Source organism: Cyprinus carpio, chromosome B22 (assembly GCF_018340385.1).
Source record: "Cyprinus carpio isolate SPL01 chromosome B22, ASM1834038v1, whole genome shotgun sequence".
Lineage (NCBI taxonomy): Eukaryota > Metazoa > Chordata > Actinopteri > Cypriniformes > Cyprinidae > Cyprinus > Cyprinus carpio.
In genome coordinates this window covers 26128200-26151568 of record NC_056618.1, presented here as the reverse complement: position 1 = coordinate 26151568, position 23369 = coordinate 26128200, and the positions used below count along the sequence as shown (strand labels likewise).

Genomic DNA, 23369 nt, shown 5'->3' with positions numbered 1-23369 from the left:
GAGCCAGTGCTGAAGCGGTCTCATATGAAGCAGCCCCAGCAGCATGACTTCTGCCATAGTTGCCATATGCCCCAGGAGCCTCTGAAATTGTCATCATGCTTTTGAACGTATTCAAGCAGTTCAACACCGACTGAGCACATTCCTGCGTGAGGCATGCTGTCTGTTCGACCGAGTCCAACTCTATACCGAGAAAAGAGATCCTCTGTGTTGGGGAGAGTTTGCTCTTTTCCCAGTTGACCCGAAGGCCCAACAGGCTGAGGTGTGAGAAAACTAAATCTCTGTGTCCACACAACTGATCCTGAGAGTAAGCGAGTATGAGCCAGTCATCGAGGTAGTTGAGAATGAGAATACCCTGTCCTCTCAGGGGAACAAGGGCCTTCTCCGCATCTTTCATGAAGACATGGGGCCACAGGGACAGCCTGGAGGGCAGGACCTCATACTGATATTCTCATCCTTCGGACGTGAACCGCAGCAATGGTCTGTGGTGCGGAAGGGACGACACATAGAGTACACATCCTTTGGGTCAATTGCTGCAAACCAATCTCAAGGGATGGATGCACCTGAAGATGCGTTCCTGCATCAACATCTTGAACGGTAACTGGTTAAGGGCCTGGTTCAAGACACACAGGTCGAAGATTGGTCGTACCCCACCGCCTTTCTTGGGTACAGTGAAGTAGGGCTGTAACGCCCCATCTTCAAATTGGCTGGAGGGACTGGCTCTATCGCATCCTTCACCAGTAGGACAGTGATCTCTGCCCTCAAGACAAGAGCATCGGCTGCCTTCACTGTTGTGGAGTGGATGCCACTGAACTTGGGGGGGGGGGGCACCAGGCAAACTTAATTGCATAGCCTGATGGTCCACAGAAGCCAGTGAGATGGGCTGGGTAGCGCTAGCCAGGCCCCCAGATACCATGCGAGTGGGACCAACGGAACCACTGCCGTACCCGCAGTGGAGCAGCGCGGTGGAACACAGGCACCTAACTCGGGCGGCTTGTAAACCGAAGAGGGGTCTAAATGTGTGGTGCAACGCTTACCTGGTTCCACAGGTTGCAGAGAATGCGTGAGTTGGGCCTTTGTTGATGCTCTCGAACCACCGGCTGCTGCCTGCTGGTAAAGGAGGAGGATGAGTGTGCTCCGGTGTTGGTCGGTCTGTGACTCTCCGTACCCTCCCAGGACCCAGGGACAGAGAAAACCACTCTCTCATTGAGTTTTCCAGATTCTACACCTGGCCCTCCTCTGGAGGAGGGAGAGGTGCCTTTTGGGTCGGGAGTCAGGGGGATTGTTGCTCTTCTTCTCGTTGAGATTTTTGACGGGGGTCAGGACGGGTGGGGCAGCCTGCCTGCGCCCTAGCTCCACGGTGCCACTTGCTGGAGGCTGCTGCGGATGCGGCGCAGGAGGAGGGGCAGATGCGTGGGCGGTATTAGGACACGACTGCAACTCAACCGTTCACTCCACCGGGGGAACCCCCGTATACCCCCTAGCTGCACCACCATCAAGGGTGGAGAGGGAGGAGGAACCAGCAGATCAGTTTCCGGCAGTTAAAGGTGCTGTCCATGACCTGGTGAGCTCCTCATGCACCTCCCGGAAGAAAGGCACCGAGGCAGGGTGCTGAGAACCAGCGCGAGCCACCCCGAGAAACCAATCATCCAGGCTCGAGGGCTCAGGTGGTCCCTAACCCCTCAGCAGCCCGGGAAAGCATATCCGTTATTTCTGGATCCGATTCAGGCATTGCTACAGTCCCGGAGGACAGCAGCGCAGCCAAATCTTCCTCTCCAGAAAGCTCCAGCTCCCCCACCGATGCAGCAATCGACATCCGGTCGTCAGGAGGAGCTCCAAAGGATACTGCTGGTACACTCCTTGTAGAGGGCCCAGCACATTCCGTTGGCAGCTCAACTGGTTGCAGAGTGCAAGAGGAGCAATGGTTCCCCGAGGGTTGGTTCCTTGGAGGGTTTGCCATCACTGTTACCCCCAGACCGCCCATGCTACTGCCTGAAGTAGCCCCGCCTGACTGCCATCATGACGAGAACACGATCGAGGTGGAGGCAACGAAGCTCTGCCACCTTTGAGGAGACAGAGCTTGGCCCGCGACTCCGAGATGATCATCTTCTCGCAATGAGAACATGTTTCATCCACAAACGCCACCTCAGTGTGTTTAAAGCCCAGAAACGTGAGGCAGCGATTGTGACCATCACCCAGTGCCAAGTAACAACCACATCCAGAAATGCCCGGGTGATACGTTGTCTATTGCAAAACCCACATCGTCTTTACAAAGATGTATTGTCGAGTTTGCCACGCAACATTGTCTTTAAAAAGACGCACCTGTGAATGCTCTTTTAGGGAAAAAGCTCTTTTAGCGTGCTGAAGCACACAGGGGAGATGGCTGCCTGCAACATAAACAGGTGGTAGTGCAGCCTGATGTGTGCAACCCACTCGTCACAAGGAAACCACCACTGCTGAAATGCCATTCCACCAACATGAAGAGCTCTCAAAGAGTGGCTGAACTTGTTCAGTCTTCTCTCAGTAGAGTAGTCAGGAGCAGAACGATGTGATCGCTCGGCTCTGAAGCGAAAAGCTGAATATGCGCTGCATCTGCTGCCTATTTATACTCACACTGTGATCAGCAGCAGCTGGATGCAATAATCACATGCCAATGTGCATTGGCTCGTTTAGTTTAAAATCGAAGAAGACTGGTCTCTCTAAGCGAGATCCCAATTTGTCGGTCATTCGACGTGACGTCTCCGTTCCAACTGAAAGGGAACTCTGCTACTATGTTGGCGTATAACCTTCTCATATAGGACTATAAACAGACCTACTTTATATTAAGTGTAAATAACTAATATGTACTTACATTTAAATTAATCATTTGATACAGTGCACTTGTTATTGTACATATACAGGATGGGGTTATGCTTTATTTTAAGGTGTCCTTGTTACAGTGTAATTATACATGTATGTACTGAGTAATATTAATTAACTACACTCTAAAAAACACTGGGTTAAAAACAACCCAATTTGGGTTGTTAATAACCCAAGGGCTGGGTAAATATAGGACAGAACCCATCTTGGGTTAATTTACCCAGCAAATTGGGTTGTTTATTTAACCCAGCATAATGGGTTGATTTAACCCAGCTATGGTTTATTCATTTTTACTATATTACTAGCTTATTTTTTACTTCATACATTAAATAATGTTTACAGATTAACTTAAATCCTCTAAACGTTTCTAAAATAATCGACACAACCACTGGTTTGCATGATAACTTCCTTTATTCTCCTTTATTTATCATTTACAGCATTGTTTATATCGTTTTAATAGGCTATACATATTGCCCAAATTTAACCTTGTTTAACAAACATTTAAAGTGAAAATTAAACATTAAACAGAAGTAATTTAGGTGTTATTAACCAGTCTCTGTTATTCTGTTTCCACCGTAACTACGCCGCGCAGCGCTGGTTCTCGTGCCCGAGCTGGAGTCGTGTTCGGCGGGGAACTGCTCACGGATTAGTCGGCAGAACCTCTGGTTTGCATGATAAGTGATATACTATGACTGCCTTAATAACCTGCCCAAAAACAAACAGTAAACTGCTTTGAGGAAATATTTTAACATCCAAAGTATTTGTATTCTGTATCTTTACGAATAAAATCGTTTATTTTATGCAAAGCATCAGGTTTTTCCATCACGCGAAAAGACCGTGACACTCGTTAAAGGTGATTCATACCGCGCGCCGTGTTGCTCTGCATGAAATTGAACGATATACAGCACAGTAACGATTTTATAGATAAAATAAAATGTATACAAACCTGTATTTTACCGACGAATGCATCAATTCGATGGCGCTAAGAACTGCTCCCCCCAGAACAGAAGCAAATCCCCGCGATAAATAACTCAACCGCTGGGTTAAGTCTGACCCAGGATCTGAGTAATACAAAAACTACCCAAACATTGGGTTGTTACAATTGACCCAGGAGCTGCAAAACAACCCAAACACTGGGTTGTTACATTTGACCCGGGGGCTGGGTAACACAAAAACTACCCAAACACTGAAAAAATAACCCCATAAAAAACCCCAAAAGGCTCAACCCAGCATTTGGGTTGAAAAAATAACCCAAGATTTTTTAGAGTGTACATGTACTTACTATATGGTTAGGTTTAGGGTTACTTGCATGTAATTACGCATAATTTATTTTTATTACAATAGTAAGTAAATTGTTACCCACTATGATTTACTTCTATTTAAAAATACCTGCATGTAAGTACATCTTAAATTAATTTCTGTAATTACTGTAAAATTACTGTTAAACCTGTTCCTAACCTGACCCACATCCCACCTCAACAGCAGCAAAAGTGTTTTGCAATACAACAGGAACACAATAAGTACATTGTACCTAACATTTTTTTGTTGTTGTTTAAATTAAGTTTATGATAGTTAAAGGCTGTTTCTCAATATGCGTTCTTCAGCGATCTTGCGTCCTAAACATATTTACTTATGTTTTATATATATTATATATATATATATATATATATATATATATATATATATATATATATATAAAATACACTTTTACCAGATATGAAACTATGTTGCTCAGTGCCTCTTGAAGAAAACATGAACCTGGCATTCTGTACATCCTCCAGTCCTTGGTCTTCCTTGACCCTGATTTAAAGAAAAAAAAATGCAATACATTTCCAGAAAAAAAAATTCAAATTTTTTTTCTTCACTGTACTTGCCTTGACAGTATGCCAAATTTCTGGATTGCTTCTGAAAAGAATTGGTATGATGTCAAGGCCAGGTAGCAAATACAAAGGAAAAAATAAAATTATATATATATGAGTAACATGAGTAAATACATTGGAATTGAAAGTATTACAAGACTGATCTTGATAGTAGATGACTAGTAGGACTGTAAATCAAATGCAAACCTGATGAAACCTGTGTTTTATAGGAACACAGACTAAACCTTAAAATATTACGATGTATCTATTACAAGATTAAAGATAAAACACTTTTTAAACACTTTACTGTCATTCCTTTAGCTTTATGTGTGTGTGTGTGTGTGTGTGTGTGTGTGTGTGTGTGTGTGTGTGTGTGTGTGTGTGTGTGTGTGTGTGTGTGTGTGTGTGTGTATTATTACAGCCTGTGAAAAGGGATCATATGTGTATCTCTTATCATCACAAGACTGCAGTCACTAATAATCAGAAGACTTCCTGTTAGTGAAGTATCTGGAAAAGATCTACTCTATGAACAATGCATTAAATTACATTAAATAAAGACAAATTATTAAGTTATTAAGTTATAAGAAAGTCTGCAGTATTTTTATTGGCATATTAAAATGAATCATAACATAGTCATAGTTAAACATATAACGCTGTAAAATAAACCGATATACAATGATATTGTATGTAAATATTATCTATAATAGTACGAAATGTTTTAATAAGCTATGACTAATAAGTTATGATTAATAAGTTATTTGTTTGTAATGTCATGTTATATTTATGGTTTATTGGCCGCTGGTTATGCTGTGACTATGCGGTCAGTTAAGCAAGAACGCAGCACATCTCAATACTCATAAGGGTGCGTTCTGTGTTCTCGCGTCCTTCCGAGTTCGTTCTTCCAAGGAAGCTTAGCAAGACCGGTCTCCACGAGAACACAAGTCCGTTCTTTTTTCTTTTTTTCTTTTTTAACTATGAACTTTTATCATCTTTTTATGACGCTTAACTGCAACTAGGGTGAGTAAATAGGCTTGTTTGAGATGAGCAAAATCTGCACAGAACCGATCACCGGTGATCAGCGCGAGATGCATGAAGGTTTGCATGCCATGCCGGTTACGCCCGCCTTGCTCTGATGTCATGCTGACGTGTGCCAAAAAACTCTCGCGACAGCGAGGCGGCTGTGTCGGATTGAGCAGTCGAGCGCAGTTGCTCTCCACCGACTGCGCTATTCAAAAGCATGATGGGAAACGACTGACTGACGACACAGCTTCATGCTCATTGGCTGAGAATGTCAACTGATACATTTTCTCTTTATTCTAAGAATTAGATTACCCATTTATTATATAAAAACATTTCAGCAGCATAACAAATGGCTTCTACAGTTTGTTTAGAATTTTTTACAAGGTTCAAGGAGGATAATAACATACAAAATTCATTTTTAAAACAGTTTACATTTGGCAATTGTTTTTTCCATTTATTTTTGTGAATGTGGTATTTACCCATAATGATGATAAGGTTAATCAAAAGTGAAAGATCCCTCGTCAGTTTAGAATTATAAATAAGAATATCTTCTATTGTAAATTGTTCAAGTTCACTAATTTTATTATTTAACCAGCTATGGACATTTTGCCAAAACCTACTACAAACTGAGCAAAGGAAGAATAAATGCTCTGTTCGTTCTGGGTTTTCATGACAAAAGTCGCAAGGGTCAACTTCAAAACCAAATCTACCCCTCAGTGTCTCTGCAGATGGATAGTAGTTGTTAAGAATTTTAAATTGCATTTCTTTTACTTTGGGTGCAATTGGCCATTTTATAAATTTCCAGTGTTTTTCTGCAATTGTTGGATTATCTAATATTTTAAGTTTTATCTTCCTATAACACAAGTCCGTTCTTTGCGTTCTTGGAATTGAGAAACAGCCATATATTTTAACATTGTATTTAATGTTGTTGTTGTTGTTGTTGTTGTTTTTTTTTTATTTACGATTTTTATTTTTTTTTTAATTTTTTTCGTATTTTAAGAAATGTAGAATTTTTGATTTTTTATTTAAATTTATTGTTGTTGCTGTTGTTTGTAGAAGAAGAGTTAGAACATTCAATGGGCAGCAGCCTGTACTTGTAACTTGGTGAATAGATGTAGGTCATCTTCCAGCTATCATGCATATTCATTTCTGAAAACATTTGCATGATATAAAAATTGCATTCAAGTCATATTTTATGAAATAAAACTGAAGTTTTATTTTATATTTTAGTAACTTCACAAAGAGGTCTGGACAAAATAAATGAGCTTCACTGATTGCAGCATCATTACTTCTTCCATTGCTTTAGTCTATTTTTGAAAAAAACTGTTACAATACTTAGCATGTTTCAACTGTTTCTAAATGGCAATAATAAAATGAATTTAGTCACATAATCATGTATAGTTAGGAGAGCAAAGTCTTTTAAAAAGCAGGAGAAAACACTTCCTTTTAGCACAAAAGCTGTTCATTCTGTTAAATCTTAGAAATAATTAAATTATTAAAAGTTGAGTTGGATTATGTAATTCTGATGAAGGTAATTAATATGTTTTTTTTTTTTTTTTTTTTTTATCTCACACTGTGATGCAGGTAAGTGTTGCTCTGTTTCTATGCTGTTCCTGATTAAACATATGGAACAGAAAGTATACAGTATTAACTTGACATGCTTAAATATTGTTACATGCTGTCAATCCATCATTATAGGCAATCAGACAGACTCCACTCTCACCACTTCACCAAACACAAATATCACTAAAGGTAAAGCTTACATCAAACTCACACTCCTGCATTATTACTCTCACACACAATCTCTCACATTCTGACCTCCAGCTTCCCATCATGCCCTGCTGCGTACTACTGAGTACATTCGATGACTGATGTGTGTGTGTGTGTGTGTGTGTGTGTGTGTGTGTGTGTGTGTGTGTGTGTGTGTGTGTGTGTGTGTGTGTGTGTTTGTGTGTGTGTTTTCATATTAAAAAAGCTTTAGGCAAGTTTCTATAATAAAAATAAACATATTTTGGAGGTAAACATAGTTTAATACAGTATATTTAAATATTAAAAAATATCTCACAAATATCCAATAGTTTTAATTCATAGTTGTATATTTTGGTGCCAATTCATCTGTAATCAAACATTGCTAATGGTAATTCTCATAAAATTTTGTTTAATATTAATTACTAATTATTAGTAACTTGATAAGCTTATATTTTGTTTCATGATCGTGACAGTCCCTCAGTCAAATCTCTCCCCTCTCACCACATCACCAAACACACCTGCAGATAACACCACCAAAGATAAAGCTGACATCAAACTCACACTCCTGCATTATTACTCTCATACACAATCTCTCAAATACAAAGGAAAAAATAAAATTATATATATATGAGTAACATGAGTAAATACATTGGAATTGAAAGTATTACAAGACTGATCTTGATAGTAGATGACTAGTAGGACTGTAAATCGAATGCAAACCTGATGAAACCTGTGTTTTATAGGAACACAGACTAACCCTTAAAATATTACGATGTATCTATTTATTTATAAGATTTAAGATACTTTTTAAACACTTTTCTGTCATTCCTTTAGCTTTATGTGTGTGTGTGTGTGTGTGTGTGTGTGTGTGTGTGTGTGTGTGTGTGTGTGTGTGTGTGTGTGTGTGTGTGTGTGTGTGTGTGTGTGTGTGTGTGTATTATTACAGCCTGTGAAAAGGGATCATATGTGTATCTCTTATCATCACAAGACTGCAGTCATCTAATAATCAGAAGACTTCCTGTTAGTGAAGTATCTGGAAAAGATCTACTCTATGAACAATGCATTAAATTACATTAAATAAAGACAAATTATTAAGTTATTAAGTTATAAGAAAGTCTGCAGTATTTTTAAATGACAATGAAAATTACCTATTAATTGTCATTTAAGTGAAATTACTGAACTTAAATATACGAGCTTGATAAAAATGATCATTCTAGAAGAAAATTTCAGATGGCATTTAGAGGCTTTTGCATCTGAACTCTTCATATATATATATTCTAGAAGAAAATTTCAGATGGCATTTAGAGGCTATATATATATATATATATATATATATATATATATATATATATATATTAAAAAAAGAAGCACAATAAAACAAATACAATAGAGATACAAATTAAACTCATTTTTCAGTTACAGTAGGTTTTACTTAACATGTATACATTTATTTAACATCTTTTGTTGGTTAACATTAATGACAGATAGCCTAGGTATTTAATTTGGAATGCTGTCCTTTTAAGACGGAAGGCATGCATGAAATACTGACACACATTCAGTTTTCACCCACCTGTTCACGTTCACTTAATCCATAACCTACTGTATTTACGTGAGATACTCTACACGATAAACATTTGGACTGCTGTGTGTGTATTTGAGCGCTGAGAACTGATCGCGTGCTGAGGAAGTGGAGCATATGCACGGCCATTGTTTCAGATCGCTAGTTCGCGTTTTATTAGCCTATGCGAACGGCCCTTATCCGATCGCAATCCAATGACAGGGACGCACATTTTGAAGGACAATAGCCTTAGGATGCATTTTGAATGTTCAGTAGTCCTCAAATAACATTATAGTCCAGTCTCGTCTAGTTAACTAAGACGCGGCATAAATTTCGTTATAATTTCGTCATCAGATATTTTTAGCTCGTCAGTGTCTCATCTTAGTCACAGAAAAAAATGTTCGTTAATGAATATTTTTCGTCGTCTTCTTCGTTAACGAAATGAGAGAGATCCAAACAAACAATTTCACATTTTAGACAACCTATGACACATAGAGAGATGTGATAACTGACACATGAGTTATAGTGTAAGAGCTTTATATATTTCGTTTAGATAGAGTCCCTCACACCTGTGTGCCGATCTGCATTTTTTTTTTTTTTTAGATTACTGTTCATTTCCTTATAGTCACACAAACTGTTTTTATGTTTAGCTGCAATAATCCATTTGTGCAACTACTTGTATGGTATAGTGATTAACTCAGAAAATTGTTCCTAGAACTGTTTTAGACCGCAATATTGTTAATAATATTAAACATTTTTGTTAATCAGAAAGAAAACTTTATCCTTTGTTAAAATAATATGTTAATACCTGTAATAATAATAATGTTAATACCTTTTGCAGACTTATTTACATTTTTACAATATTATTTTCTTCAGTTGCAACATTTAAAGACATGAACATGAAATCAGACTGGACCCTTTGTACTCATACATGTATAAATAGACGTTCCTGGTGATATTTTATTACACCATTTGTCAGAATAAAAAATATATATACATCTATGGTTACTTTTTTGTAACTATTCTCTGCACCACAAAACATTTCCAGCACACAGTCAGGTAATGAAGCTTGTAGGTGAATATATAGTAGTCTTCCAACAATCATTTATTCTGTACTGAACTAAATCTTTTTACAGTCTCATTTAAAAACACATGACAAATTTGTAGAAATTTAGTATTTATAGTTTGTTTTCACATTTTATAAATTATTTTTACAAAAATATAAAGTGTACCATGAATTATGTTAATTATTATGTTGATAATTATATTGTAAATTTTAAAGTTAATTTGTTACATATTTATATATTTGTATTTAAACATTAAAAATATTTCACTAGTATCACACAGTTTTTCAAGTTATACCTCCTGTAAATGTTATTGTTGACATCAAAGGTTGTGCAGCTTCAATTTAGTGCAAATTTGTAATTGTGTAATTTACCATGGCTAATACTAGTACAATATTTAATATATTTGTGAATTACATAAAGTGATGCTCATGAACTTGCATTTCCTTTAGAAACAGGCCCCTCACCCTCACACACTCCTACACAAACCCCACTATCACCAGATCAAGGTAACGATTTGCTTCTTGAAATGCATTATTTCTGCATTAATTGAACTTTGCAGTACATCTGTAGCCTGGTCAGTCAGTTTTAACTCTTTTATTGTCAACTAGAAACTCAACCAAGAACAAGTAATGACACCATCACCTCTCCTCCAATCACTACCATCACACCTCTCACCTCCACGCAACCACCCTCAACCTTACACACATTCACCAGCATCACGGGTAACTCCACACTGTTTGTGTTCTCTGAACAAATGATTGATGTTTATTGAGACAAAATTGCTTGATTTATGATGATTAACATTTAAATATGTGCTTTTCTCAGATACCACAGGAAGCCCATGTGAGTATTTGTTTATATTGCGCCTGTTGTGTGAAGTCAACTTTAATTGTGTTGATCAAGACACAGTTTACTTCTTATGAATTTGTGAATGTTCATATGCACTTACACACAGGTCAGTACAGCGTTTTGAAGAGTATGAAAGAAAAAGAAGCTCATGTGGTGAATATCAACGGCTCTAAGAACCAGAATTACACAATCAGTATAAAGGATAAGCACAATGAGATCCGTGCTGAGCAAATATCTAACCAAACTGCCTTTGAAATTCCATTTGAATGGTTAAAACCATGCACTGTGTACACCGTCAGTGTGGATGACTGTAAACTCAGTGGAAACAACACCTTTACTTCCAGTAGTAAGTGTGAAAAAGAAGATTTCTGCATGAATTAAAACATACTGAAATAGACTCAGATGGGACATATTTTACAGTGACCTCACAGTTAAAATTGTCTAGTTTGTTTACACTTATCAGATTGATATTTTGTTATATAATGCAATGCTAGTCATTTTTAAATGTGATTTTTAAGTCTCCAAATACTCTTTGGGGGCTTTGTATTATTTATTTTGACAGCATAGAGAGCAATAACAATTCTTATATGTCAGGTTTTTGAACTGTGTATTTGTATTATGTTGCTGAATAGATATTGTGAATAATATCTATTTATATTTGTCTCTTATTTCTTGTACAGAAAATGGAGAAACTGTTCCAAAAACTGTTGTGTCAAGCGTGACAGATAATAAAGTGTGTTTGAACGGAGTATTCACTGGTATTCAATGGAATCTGACTGAATGTGTTAATATAACGGAGCAAAACTCTTGCGTTTCCTCCACACACACCGTTGTACTGGACACATGTACCTACACAATGAATGTTGATCTGCCCCCAGGTTGGTATTTAATAAACTAAACAGATGTATCATTATTCTGTTTAATTTTTACTGCTGTTTAAACATAAATGTCTGTAGAATAATGTTGAATGTTTAAGCAAACTCACATTCATGCTGTTGAACTGACTGTTTTTCAGTTCATGAGTGTGAATTTGAATTGGTCACAACACACAGGAATGTTCCCAATTGGAATTTTAATGGCATTAATTGCAAAATGACTGTATTAAATATAATGATAGACATTGTACATTTCTGTATTAATATCTGTTTCTTTGCATACAAGTACACAACATATTTTGTGTATCATAACAAAATTAAAACAAACTTAATTCTACATTTAGTTTGCTGCCTTAATTCAAATTCATTGTCTTTTTTCCTGTTTGTTGCTGACGTGTTTGTGATGTGATTTGAAAAGTTTGATCTGTTTTTATTTATTTTTTTTTATCATCTGAATGTTTACATTTCAGTCAAGCCTCTCATAAACTTCAACGAAACTATTCCCTCTCAGTTTGAATGGATGAATAAACCAGCACGATGTAATGCTACGCTTATCATCAATTGCACCAATAATGAGAACAGTAAGTACTGGAAATGTTTCGATGGCACTGTGAATTCTGATTTTTATTTTTATTTTATTTTTTTTATTGTAATCATACTATGTTTACATTGATGATTAAACAGACAAACAGATGATGAATGAATTTTCTCTTCTTTATTTATCAGAAAGCAGCACAATTCATGATTTAAATACCCCAGTGTCATTATTACCAGACACAGAGTACAACTGCACTGGAGAATATCCTTACGAGAAACAACACATCAAGAGTAATGAGCTGTCCTTTCAAATAAAATGTGGTGAGTTCATTTCAAAAAACAGATGGCACTGATTCAGAGCTCTTCCTTTTTTTTCTCCTGCACACCTGAGAATATTTACCAGTAATGTCATGATAACTATCAAAAAATAATATATGTTATGAAAGATGGACAGATGAGATTCATCTCTGACATGATTCCCAGTTCCAAATGCACTGAAATATCCCCACAGCATTACACTCCCCCTTCCATGTTTCACTCTGGAGACGGTGTTCTTTGGGTTGAGCATCTGTCGCTTCTTACTCCAAACATAGGCAACATCTCTATGACCAAAAAGCTCAACTTTTGTCTCTTCTGACCAGAGGACATGTTTCCAGTATGTATAGTTTTTCTCCAAGTTGTCCTTCAAACTTCAGTCTAGCTTGGAGGTGTCTCTTCTTCAGAAGAGGTGTTTTTCTTGGTCTGCATCCACGCAGTCTATTCCTGTCCGAGCCTCTAGTGTCCGTCTTCGTTGAGATATCAATCCCAGACCCAGACTTGACTGAATCATTCACTAGTGTCTTGGCAGTTGTTCTTGGGTCTTTAGAAACCTCTCTCTATAGATTTCTTTACAAAAAAATTTTAATCTTTCACTTCCTGCCACTGTTCTCCACTGTGTGGGTCTCTTCATACTTCTCAAGGCTGTTCTTGACACTTGAAAATGCTTTGATAAATTAATTTTCTCAAGTCTAAACTATTTTTTTTTGTCATCTTTGCCATGATGACAGTACATATTATTTTACTTCATCATCAGATTACAGTGTAATTTAAAGGCTTAGATTATTAATTAGGTTAATAAGGCAAGTTAGGTTTGTTATGCAAGTCATTGAACAACAGTGGCTTGTTCTATAGCCAATCAAACACATCATTTCTTAAGAGGGCTAATAATATTGACCTTAGCAATTTCTTTTTTAAATCATTATTTTATTCCAGTTAAATTGAAATAAACTTTCTCCAGATGAAAAATATAATAAGAAATACTGTGTTAAAATTCCCTCGCTCTGTTAAACATCACTTGGGAAATATAATAAGAAATACTGTGTTAAAATAGGGGGCTAATAATTTAATAATTTTGTCTTCAACTGTACACACACACACACACACACACACACACACACACACACATATATATATATATATATATATATATATATATATATATATATATATATATATATATATATATGTGTGTGTGTGTGTGTGTGTGTATGTTGCTGATTTGTTAAGTTGGAAAAGTTTTTTTGTGCTTATTTATTAATTTAGTTTTGTTTGTTTGTTTGTTTGTTTTCATTGTCATTAAAGTGAAGTAACTGAACATAAACATAGAAGCCTGAAAAAAATGGTTATTTTAGTTGAAGTTTTATTAAGATTGTTAGATTATTTTTTTTTTGGAGTGTATTAACTGAACATAAACATAGAAGCCATCATCTATCTATATCTATCTATCTATCTATCTATCTATCTATCTATATATATATATATATATATTGAATAATTTATATATTTATAATTTAATTTAATTTATATATTAATAATAATATTAAAAATATATAATATATAATATTAAACAATGAAAAGGTTTTTATCATTATATTATAACAACATATTTGGTTTCGTACTTTTAATTTATCACAAAAATGTATCAATTCCACTGTGTTTTATTAGTGAATTTATATAATATAATATAATATAATATAATATAATATAGTATAATATAATATAATATAATATAATAACTCTGTTCTTTTCATCAGGAAACTTATTGTATCATTTTGACTTCACTTAAACTTCTAGGCATCCATTAAACTAAAGATTATTATTTTAGTGTTTTTTTCTTTATCTTTTGTTTGTTTTTTACATTTTAAAGATGTTATTTATTTTAACAAAAGTTGATACTGATATTTAATGTTATCCAATACACTGACAAGTGTGACTGAGGAATCCAAATAAGACCACTCTACTTTTTTTTTTTTTTTTTTTTTTTGAGTTGGAGAGCCTTGTGTTAAATTGTCTATTGTGAAGATTTTTTATTTTTTTTTTAATTGTTTGTGATTTCTATTTTTCTTTCTTACAGATTGGCGAAATAATGGGCAATTTCAGCAGAGATCCAACAGCTCATTGAAAATCTCCTGGAATTCACTCGAGGGAGATAAATGCTCAGGGATTAAATGGGACAGTTATTCAGTCAGTTGCAAAATCCGTGGCAGTGATGGAAGCAGTGATCGTAAGAGCTCAAACTTTCCTGTTGTTTTACCAATACAGCATCACTGAAATTATCATCTGCACATTATCTGTAATAGTACTCCAGGGTCTTTTATGATATTAGTAGAGGTAAAAGATGTTTAATATCTAATTCAGGTATGGTTTGTCTTTTCAGGTGTGAACTGTACAAAACTCAGTGGCACTAGTGCAGTCTGTAATATTACAAGATTAACGCCATATAAAAAATATGACTGCAATATTACTGGAACAGTCAACCAAAAATATTACAGAATTTACACTGGTAACAATGCAACACTTTCTGACAGTAAGTTTTATTTTTTCTTTCTCTTTTTTTTTTTTTTGTTTGTTTTCATTCTTGTTTTTGTTGTTTTTTTTTGTTTTTTTTGTTTTACCCCATGCATTTTCTATCTATAATGTGTATTGGTAATAATTTAATCTTTTCAATCAATAAAGACAATATCTAATCAATTTACTCTGGATGAAGTTTTCATAAATGTTGCAATTGAATGCTAATTGTATGTAAAAGATATGCCATTGTGTCTAAAATGTGTTTCGTTTCTTTCTGTTTGATAGAACCCAGTATCAAACCAGAAACTAAAGTACCTAAAATAATACACCCTTCACACAATTCTCTTGAAATAAATTGTGAAAAAATGAAAAAAGATCTAGTCTGGAATGGAGGAGAGGGAACATTCACAGCTGAAATCACATACAATGGAGAAACTATCACTGCAGGTCCAGAGGACAAATGCTTTTTTACATTTTCAGATCTTTACTACCTTGCAACATATGATGTTAAGGTATTTGAATCCCACCTAATGTCTTTGAGCATCTGTCATTCATTAAAGCCAAAGTGTCACATGGGTTGGAATTACAGTGTTTCACAGTTCACATTTATTCATTTCAGATTACAGCCGTGAATAAAGAAGGAGATTCAGCTTTCATTACTTATAAAGCTAATACTTTATGTAAGAACAACCTTTTCTCATTCCAGCACAAAAAGAGGAGATGTTTGCCCTTTAAATTAAGTTCTATCGTTTTTACATCTTACTGTAAATGTATCATCTTTCTCAAAGTGCTTTAAAGGTGCAGTAAGTAATTTAGTATTTAGTATTTAATTTAATTTTTAGTGTTTTATTTCTTCATTTTACAATGGTCAATAACAAACATAAACAACTGGCAAGTATTTAAATATTGAGAAGCAAGCTCATTGATTAATGATCTCAACATTATTGAAAAAATTGTTAGGCAACTTATATGACTACATCTTATTTCATCTGAGTGTACATGATTTTAAACATATTCACTTCCTTGTGCAAAACTTTTTATTGAGGAAACAATTGCTGATTGCACCTTTAAATGTACAAAAATACTGTAAGAAGTTTATTCAGCATAGTTGAACCTGAAAATATTTTCCTTCCTCAGACAATGACAAGGCTGTTGTTGGATTCTTGGTGTTTCTGATCATTGTGACATCAGTGGCGCTCCTCTTCGTGCTCTTCAAAATTTACCTTCTCAAAAGAAAGCGGTCAGTGTCACAGTTTCTCCCGGCTGCCCTCTGAACTCTTGTTATTACAATGTTTTCTGTAAATGTTCATCAAATATCTGTTTCTGATGGGATTTCTCACCACAGGACTGCTGAAGATGAAGAGATTCCTCTCACACGTATGTTTTTCTCTCCTATCAGTCAATTCAGTGCATTCCAAAAGTAAACTGCTTTCAGAATCTGATGTTTCATGTCCTCCAGCAGAACCGCTGCGCAGGGTTGAGCCCATCTATGCTGACGGTTTGGTGGAGGCTTACAAGACCAAGATCGCTGATGAGAGCCGTCTGTTTATGGACGAGTTTCAGGTGATTCTCTATAATATACCATAAATCTGCAGAAGCTACATTTACTGTTTTAATATAATGAGGAATACATTCAGATTCTGCTTCTCCTCAGAGCATTCCCCGCATTTTCTCCAATTATACCATCAAAGAAGCAAAGAAACAGGAAAACCAGTCCAAGAACCGCTACGTTGACATTCTGCCTTGTAAATATCACTCCAGTATACCCACAGTGCCTTGTGTAGATTTCATATTTCAGTCAGAGAGTTGATCATTTTGTGCATGAATTTGCAGATGACTATAATCGGGTTACTCTCTCAGCTGGAGGAGAAGACGACTACATCAATGCCAGCTTTATCGAGGTATGGCTCATTTATCAAATTAATGGAGGTAATTTTTAAATACAATTTAAATATTATACTTAATATTTAAGCTAAATTATATTTATTTATTTATTAACTAGTTAACAATTGTACTGTAATGCATTAACCCTTACAGGGATATCAAGAGCCAAAGAAATACATTGCAGCCCAAGGTAAAAATCCTCTTATTAAACAGATGGTTATGATTCTAAATTGTGATTGGCTAAGCCACTTTTAAAGCAGCCAATGAATGCACACTTTTACCCAACGTTCTATATCACTGTTGCCTGATAACCATCAAAATGCAGCAGAATTGTTTACATCAACACTTAAGGTTATTAAAAGTGAAAATTTTTGAAGTTTAAACAATAGCTAGATCTAGATTTTTTTTGTTGGACGTGTTTTTCAGGACCCAAGGATGAGACTGTTTGTGACTTTTGGCAAATGGTTTGGGAGCAAAAGTCATCCATTATTGTCATGGTCACCCGTTGTGAGGAAGGAAACAAGGTTGTGTTTGGTCCAGTGTTGTTGTAGAATTTTTTTATAGTATTTATTCATGTTTTTGTTAATTTTTTTTTTTTAGTTATTTGTTAATTATTTCCTCTCGCTGTTGCTGTTTGTCCTCTCAGATCAAGTGCGCTCAGTACTGGCCGTCTCTGGACAGAGAAACTGAGATTTTTGACGATTTTGTGGTGAAAATCCGATCTGAGCAACACTGTCCTGATTATATCATACGCCATCTGATCCTGAACAATGTAAGTGTGTGTGGTCCGCTTATTCTTATGTGCTTCATTCAGACGCTTTTAACCTAATGTGTGTGTGTGTGTGTGTGTGTGTGTGTGTGTGTGTGTGTGTGTGTGTGTGTGTGTGTGTGTGTGTGTGTGTGTGTGTGTGTGTGTGTGTGTGTACAGAAGCGAGAGAAGGCCTCAGAAAGAGAAGTCACTCATATCCAGTTCATCAGCTGGCCTGACCATGGTGTGCCTGGAGACCCCAGCCTGCTTCTGAAGCTCAGGAGAAGAGTCAACTCCTTCAAGAACTTCTTCAGTGGCCCGATTGTGATCCACTGCAGGTAAGACAGGGCTGTAGAGATTATTATGTGCATTTGGTATCAAAAAGTTTATTGGCTAAAGGGTCATTTGGAGTGGATAAAACTTAATGTGAATGTTGTTGTATCTTCTATAGTGCAGGGGTCGGCCGCACAGGAACATATATCGGCATTGATGCAATGATTGAATCTCTCGAAGCAGAGGGCAGAGTGGATATCTATGGATACGTAGCAAAACTACGTCGCCAGCGTTGCCTCATGGTTCAAGTGGAGGTGATTTGATTTTATTCACTGATTTATTGGCCATACATTTGGTGTATCGCACCATTTTACACTTTAAAACTTTGGACAGTTTTGACTTTAAATTCTGTTGTAGCACCCTTTATTTTACATTTGTTGGATGTGTTTATGCATATTTAACTGTGTGTGTTGTTGATTGTGATAGGCCCAGTACATACTGATCCACACTGCTCTGATTGAGTACACCATGTTTGGAGAGACAGAGGTCTCACTGTCTGAATTCCACTCAGTGCTCAACACCCTCAGACAGAAAGATGGCAGTGACCCCAGTTTGCTTGAAATGGAGTTCCAGGTTTGTCCTCCCTCTTTGATTTTCAGCTGATTGGTTATTAGGACACTGACATGTCCTGGACTGTTAATGCAGCATGTTTTTCCATTGCTTTCCTTTATAAAGAAACTGCCCAAATTTAAAAAATGGAGAACGATTAACACGGGAAGCAGCGAGGACAACAAGAAGAAAAACCGCTACTCAGATGTTATCCCATGTCAGTGACCAACACCAACTTTATTAATCTGCAGATCTTGGTTTCAAATGCATGTTACAAAACTATATATAATATACAGACACAAATTTACTTCTTCATTATTAGTTAGCATTAGATGAGTTACCAGTGACCATTTCTGTTCCAGATGACTTTAATAGAGTCATGTTTAGACTGGATATTGAGGGCAACCAGACCAGTGACCCTGAGGATGAGGAGGATTATTCTTCAGATGAGGAAGAAGAATCTAATGAATATATCAACGCCTCATTCATTTCTGTACAAAACCTGATTCTCTTGAATTTATATTATCTAAAATATCATTCTTTTTTAATACAGTTATTAGAGTGTATGAGAAATTGTATAATAGATTAGAATATGTAAATATGAATCAAATATGCTTGTTATTGCTTTCCAACAGGGCTACTGGTGTCAAAAGAGTCTGATCGCAGCACAGGGACCTTTACCAAACACGACGGGAGAGTTCCTGCTCATGCTGTACCAGCAACAAACTAAAACACTGGTCATGCTCACAGACTGCCAAGAAGACGGCAATGTACGACCTCCCACAATAACACACACAGAGAGAGAGATGGATAAACAGACAGACAGAAGATTGAGGGATAGATAGACATGCAGACAGACAAGCAGTAAAACTAGATACACAGACGGATAGATCAAACAACAGAAAGACAGATAACAAGAGAGACAACGGGGAAGACTGACAGATGGAAGGATTGATAGACAGACATAGATAGATAGATAGATAGATAGATAGATAGATAGATAGATAGATAGATAGATAGATAGATAGATAGATAGATAGATAGACAGATAGATAGATAGACAGATAGACAGATAGATAGATAGATAGACAGACAGACAGACAGACAGACAGACAGACAGACAGTGATAGATAGATAGATAGATAGATAGATAGATAGACAGACAGACAGACAGACAGACAGACAGTGATAGATAGATAGATAGATAGATAGATAGATAGATAGATAGACAGACAGACAGACAGACAGACAGACAGTGATAGATAGATAGATAGATAGATAGATAGACAGACAGACAGACAGACAGACAGACAGACAGACAGACAGTGATAGATAGATAGATAGATAGATAGACAGACAGACAGACAGACAGTGATAGATAGACAGACAGACAGACAGACAGACAGACAGACAGACAGACAGATAGATAGATAGATAGATAGACAGACAGACAGACAGACAGACAGACAGACAGATAGACAGACAGACAGACAGTGATAGATAGATAGACAGACAGACAGACAGACAGAGAAGTGATAGATGGATAGATAGATAGATAGATAGATAGATAGATAGACAGACAGACAGACAGACAGACAGACAGACAGACAGACAGACAGACAGACAGATGATAGATAGATAGATAGATAGACAGACAGACAGACAGACAGACAGACAGACAGACAGACAGACAGATAGATAGACAGACAGACAGACAGACAGACAGTGATAGATAGATAGATAGATAGATAGATAGACAGACAGACAGACAGACAGACAGATAGATAGATAGTTAGACAGACAGACAGACAGACAGACAGACAGTGATAGATAGATAGATAGATAGATAGACAGACAGACAGACAGACAGACAGACAGATAGATAGATAGATAGACAGACAGACAGACAGACAGACAGACAGACAGATAGATAGACAGACAGACAGTGATAGATAGATAGATAGATAGATAGATAGATAGATAGATAGATAGATAGATAGATAGATAGATAGATAGATAGATAGATAGATAGATAGATAGATAGATAGATAGATAGATACAGACAGACAGACAGACAGACAGACAAAGCAATTGACTGATCTCTGCCCAGTTTTAAAGCCCAAATTTATTTTGTATTGTTTCAGGATTATAGCAGTCAGTACTGGGGAGATGAAAAGAAAACATTCGGAGACATGGAAATTGAGGTAAAAAAGACAGAAAGCTTCCCAACGTATGTGAGACGGCGTCTGGAAATAAAGTCCTTAAAGGTAACCAGAGTCCTTCTCCTCAGCATGGATATCTTTGACGTAATTATCTTCAGAAATTTGGTTAGGTTTTGTATGGTGTTACAGTAGTTAGACGTCTTGGAGGTGGATCAGTACCAGTTCCTGAAATGGAGAGGCCAAGAGCTTCCGGAGAATGCTCAGGAGTTGATAGAGATGATAAGGGTCATCAGAGAGAACGGCAATTATGACAACAGTAGAATGAACCGGAACATCCCCATGGTGGTGCACTGCAAGTAAGTGCATCAACACCAGTTGTTTTGTTTTTTTTTCCTGATGGACATGGGTGGATGGACTGTTGGATTTTAAACTTCCGCAAACGTTCATTTCAGCAATGGATCGTCACGTACCGGAATCTTCTGTGCCTTATGGAACCTCTTGGAATCTCCCTGGACAGAGAATATGGTGGGAGTCTTGGGGAGTTCAAAAACTTGCGCAAGGAGAGACAGGGGATAGTGGAAACAACCGTAAGTTCTTGCTTTGTTTATAAAAACAATATATCTTAGCCAGGTTAGATGCTATACTGAATTTAACACGGGTGAAAACAAGGCTGTGGGGGTTAAATTTACAGCTTTACAATGGCACACACTGGATAATGTATATTTTTCTCAACCCACAACTTTAAAAACTATTTTATGATGTTTTCATGAACTAAAATTTTGTCGGCTGACAAATCAGTTTGTTTTTAAAGGTACAATCCATTGAATGACTGAACAAATCCCTCACATCCTCATTTTCATTCCTGTCAAAAAAAAATTACATTTGGCACTACCCTGACTAATGTTTACAGAAGAGTGGAAAAATTTAATCATCTTGTACTTTCCTTAAAATACTGATCTGTACCATTTTGGAAGAAAAAAAAAACTAGTTTGGGATTTCCATTGTTATTGTAGGATCTTTTATGACCCTTGGTTATTTTTTTCTATGATTTACACTATTTATATTTTAGCATGGGCTTATTCAAACTGTATATCTTTGCTAACGTTTGCTAAATGTGACCCTGGACTACAAAACCAGTCATAAGTTGCACAGGTATATTTGTAGCAATAGCCAACAATACAGTGTATGGGTCAAAATGATTGATTTTTCTTTTATGCCAAAAATCTTTGGGATATTAAGTCCATGAAGATATCTTGTAAATATCCTACCGTAAATATATCAAAATGTACTTTTTGATTAGTAATATGAATTGCTAAGTACTTAATTTGGACTTCACAGATGATTTTCTCGATATTTAGATTTATTTTTATTTATTTTTCTATTTATTTATTTTTTTCATCCTAAGATTCCAGATTTTCAGATATTTGTATCTCATCCTATTATTCAGCTTTCAGATGTCATATAAATCTCATTTTCACTAAATTGACCCTTATGACTAGTTTTGTGGTCCACAGTCACAAATGTGAAATCTTGCACTTAAAAGGTGACTTCAACGATGTTTTAACCCAAATTAAGTGTTGTTTGCAAATATATACCACACACAAGTTCATATACAATCCATGAACAAATATATTACTCTTTTGTTTCACGTTAAAATGCTAAAATACTTCTAAACTCCTCACAGGAGCAGTACCAGTTCCTCTACGCGGCTCTAGAGGGCGCTTTCCCAGTGCAAAACGGCGCTGTAAAGACGCCACCTGCAAATGACGCCGCGCAGGTCATCAATGAAACCACGGCTCTTCTCAGCGAGCCCAACAGCACTTCCGGGGCTGACCAGAAGGAGGCGGAAGAGAGCAAAGCCGCAGAGAGCAGCGAGCTGGACGCCAAGGAGAGCAGCGAGCAGGAAGCCAAGGAGAGCAGCGAGCAGGAAGCCAAGCAGAGCAGCGATCAGGAAGCCAAGGAGAGCAGCACTGCTGAGGCTCCTCCAGCAGAGGGAGAGAAACCCAGCACCGAGGGGGAGAGAAATGGACATGCCGAGGGCGTGGAGATTTGAGCTGTTTGGGTTGTGGAGTTTTTTAGGTAGTTTGACACCAAGTGTCAAGGAGTGATTGAAAAAAAAATTGCTTTTGATTTCTTGTTTTACATTTGAGTTTCATTGTACATTAAATGTTAGATCAGAGTTTTTTTGTGTGGAGAATTCGGGTTAGGATCTGACTGATCCATTAAAACATACGTTTCTGCCTCAGGTTTCGGTTTGGATTTTTCTGTATAGGCTAATGATGCTGTTTGTGTGAAATCTGTGCATATTGATATTGTTTATTAACATGTGTAAAGGTTTTGCTTTATGATTTGATTTTTAGTCTATCAAATTGCATTTTGAATGTATTGTAAAATAAGACCTTACAGGCGATATTTTCTGTTTTTTATTATTTTATTTTTTTTGTGTGTGGAAACTGTATCAAAGCACAGCTTTATTGCATCTAAATTATATTGT

General features: G+C 36.5%; 1 protein-coding gene and 1 pseudogene across 44 annotated transcripts in view; both read left to right on the top strand.

The window, feature by feature from the left end:
* LOC109068981 (receptor-type tyrosine-protein phosphatase C-like) overlaps nucleotides 1-19483 on the top strand; it is a 44915-nt gene extending 25432 nt beyond the window's left edge. For 40 of the 44 annotated variants that reach the window (XM_042749440.1, XM_042749437.1, XM_042749447.1 and 37 more), the window contains 24 exons: nucleotides 10559-10615; nucleotides 10718-10831; nucleotides 10935-10952; nucleotides 11065-11304; nucleotides 11639-11836; nucleotides 12304-12414; nucleotides 12560-12691; nucleotides 14763-14912; nucleotides 15066-15215; nucleotides 15485-15711; nucleotides 15819-15879; nucleotides 16337-16439; nucleotides 16545-16576; nucleotides 16659-16762; nucleotides 16854-16944; nucleotides 17033-17100; nucleotides 17237-17273; nucleotides 17510-17607; nucleotides 17730-17855; nucleotides 18012-18169; nucleotides 18283-18418; nucleotides 18591-18737; nucleotides 18840-19206; nucleotides 19349-19483. In XM_042749440.1, coding sequence (XP_042605374.1) covers nucleotides 10559-10615; nucleotides 10718-10831; nucleotides 10935-10952; nucleotides 11065-11304; nucleotides 11639-11836; nucleotides 12304-12414; nucleotides 12560-12691; nucleotides 14763-14912; nucleotides 15066-15215; nucleotides 15485-15711; nucleotides 15819-15879; nucleotides 16337-16439; nucleotides 16545-16576; nucleotides 16659-16762; nucleotides 16854-16944; nucleotides 17033-17100; nucleotides 17237-17273; nucleotides 17510-17607; nucleotides 17730-17855; nucleotides 18012-18169; nucleotides 18283-18418; nucleotides 18591-18737; nucleotides 18840-18938 — 2657 coding nt within the window. In that variant the 3' untranslated portion in view covers nucleotides 18939-19206; nucleotides 19349-19483. Of the gene's footprint in view, nucleotides 1-7433; nucleotides 7488-10558; nucleotides 10616-10717; nucleotides 10832-10934; nucleotides 10953-11064; nucleotides 11305-11638; nucleotides 11837-12303; nucleotides 12415-12559; nucleotides 12692-14762; nucleotides 14913-15065; nucleotides 15216-15484; nucleotides 15712-15818; nucleotides 15880-16336; nucleotides 16440-16544; nucleotides 16577-16658; nucleotides 16763-16853; nucleotides 16945-17032; nucleotides 17101-17236; nucleotides 17274-17509; nucleotides 17608-17729; nucleotides 17856-18011; nucleotides 18170-18282; nucleotides 18419-18590; nucleotides 18738-18839; nucleotides 19207-19348 lie in introns of all 44 variants that reach the window. The other 4 variants (XM_042749448.1, XM_042749444.1, XM_042749408.1 and 1 more) reach the window with 3 other exon arrangements.
* On the top strand, nucleotides 19093-22928 carry LOC122134334 (annotated as a pseudogene).
* The last annotated feature ends 441 nt before the right edge of the window (nucleotides 22929-23369 follow it).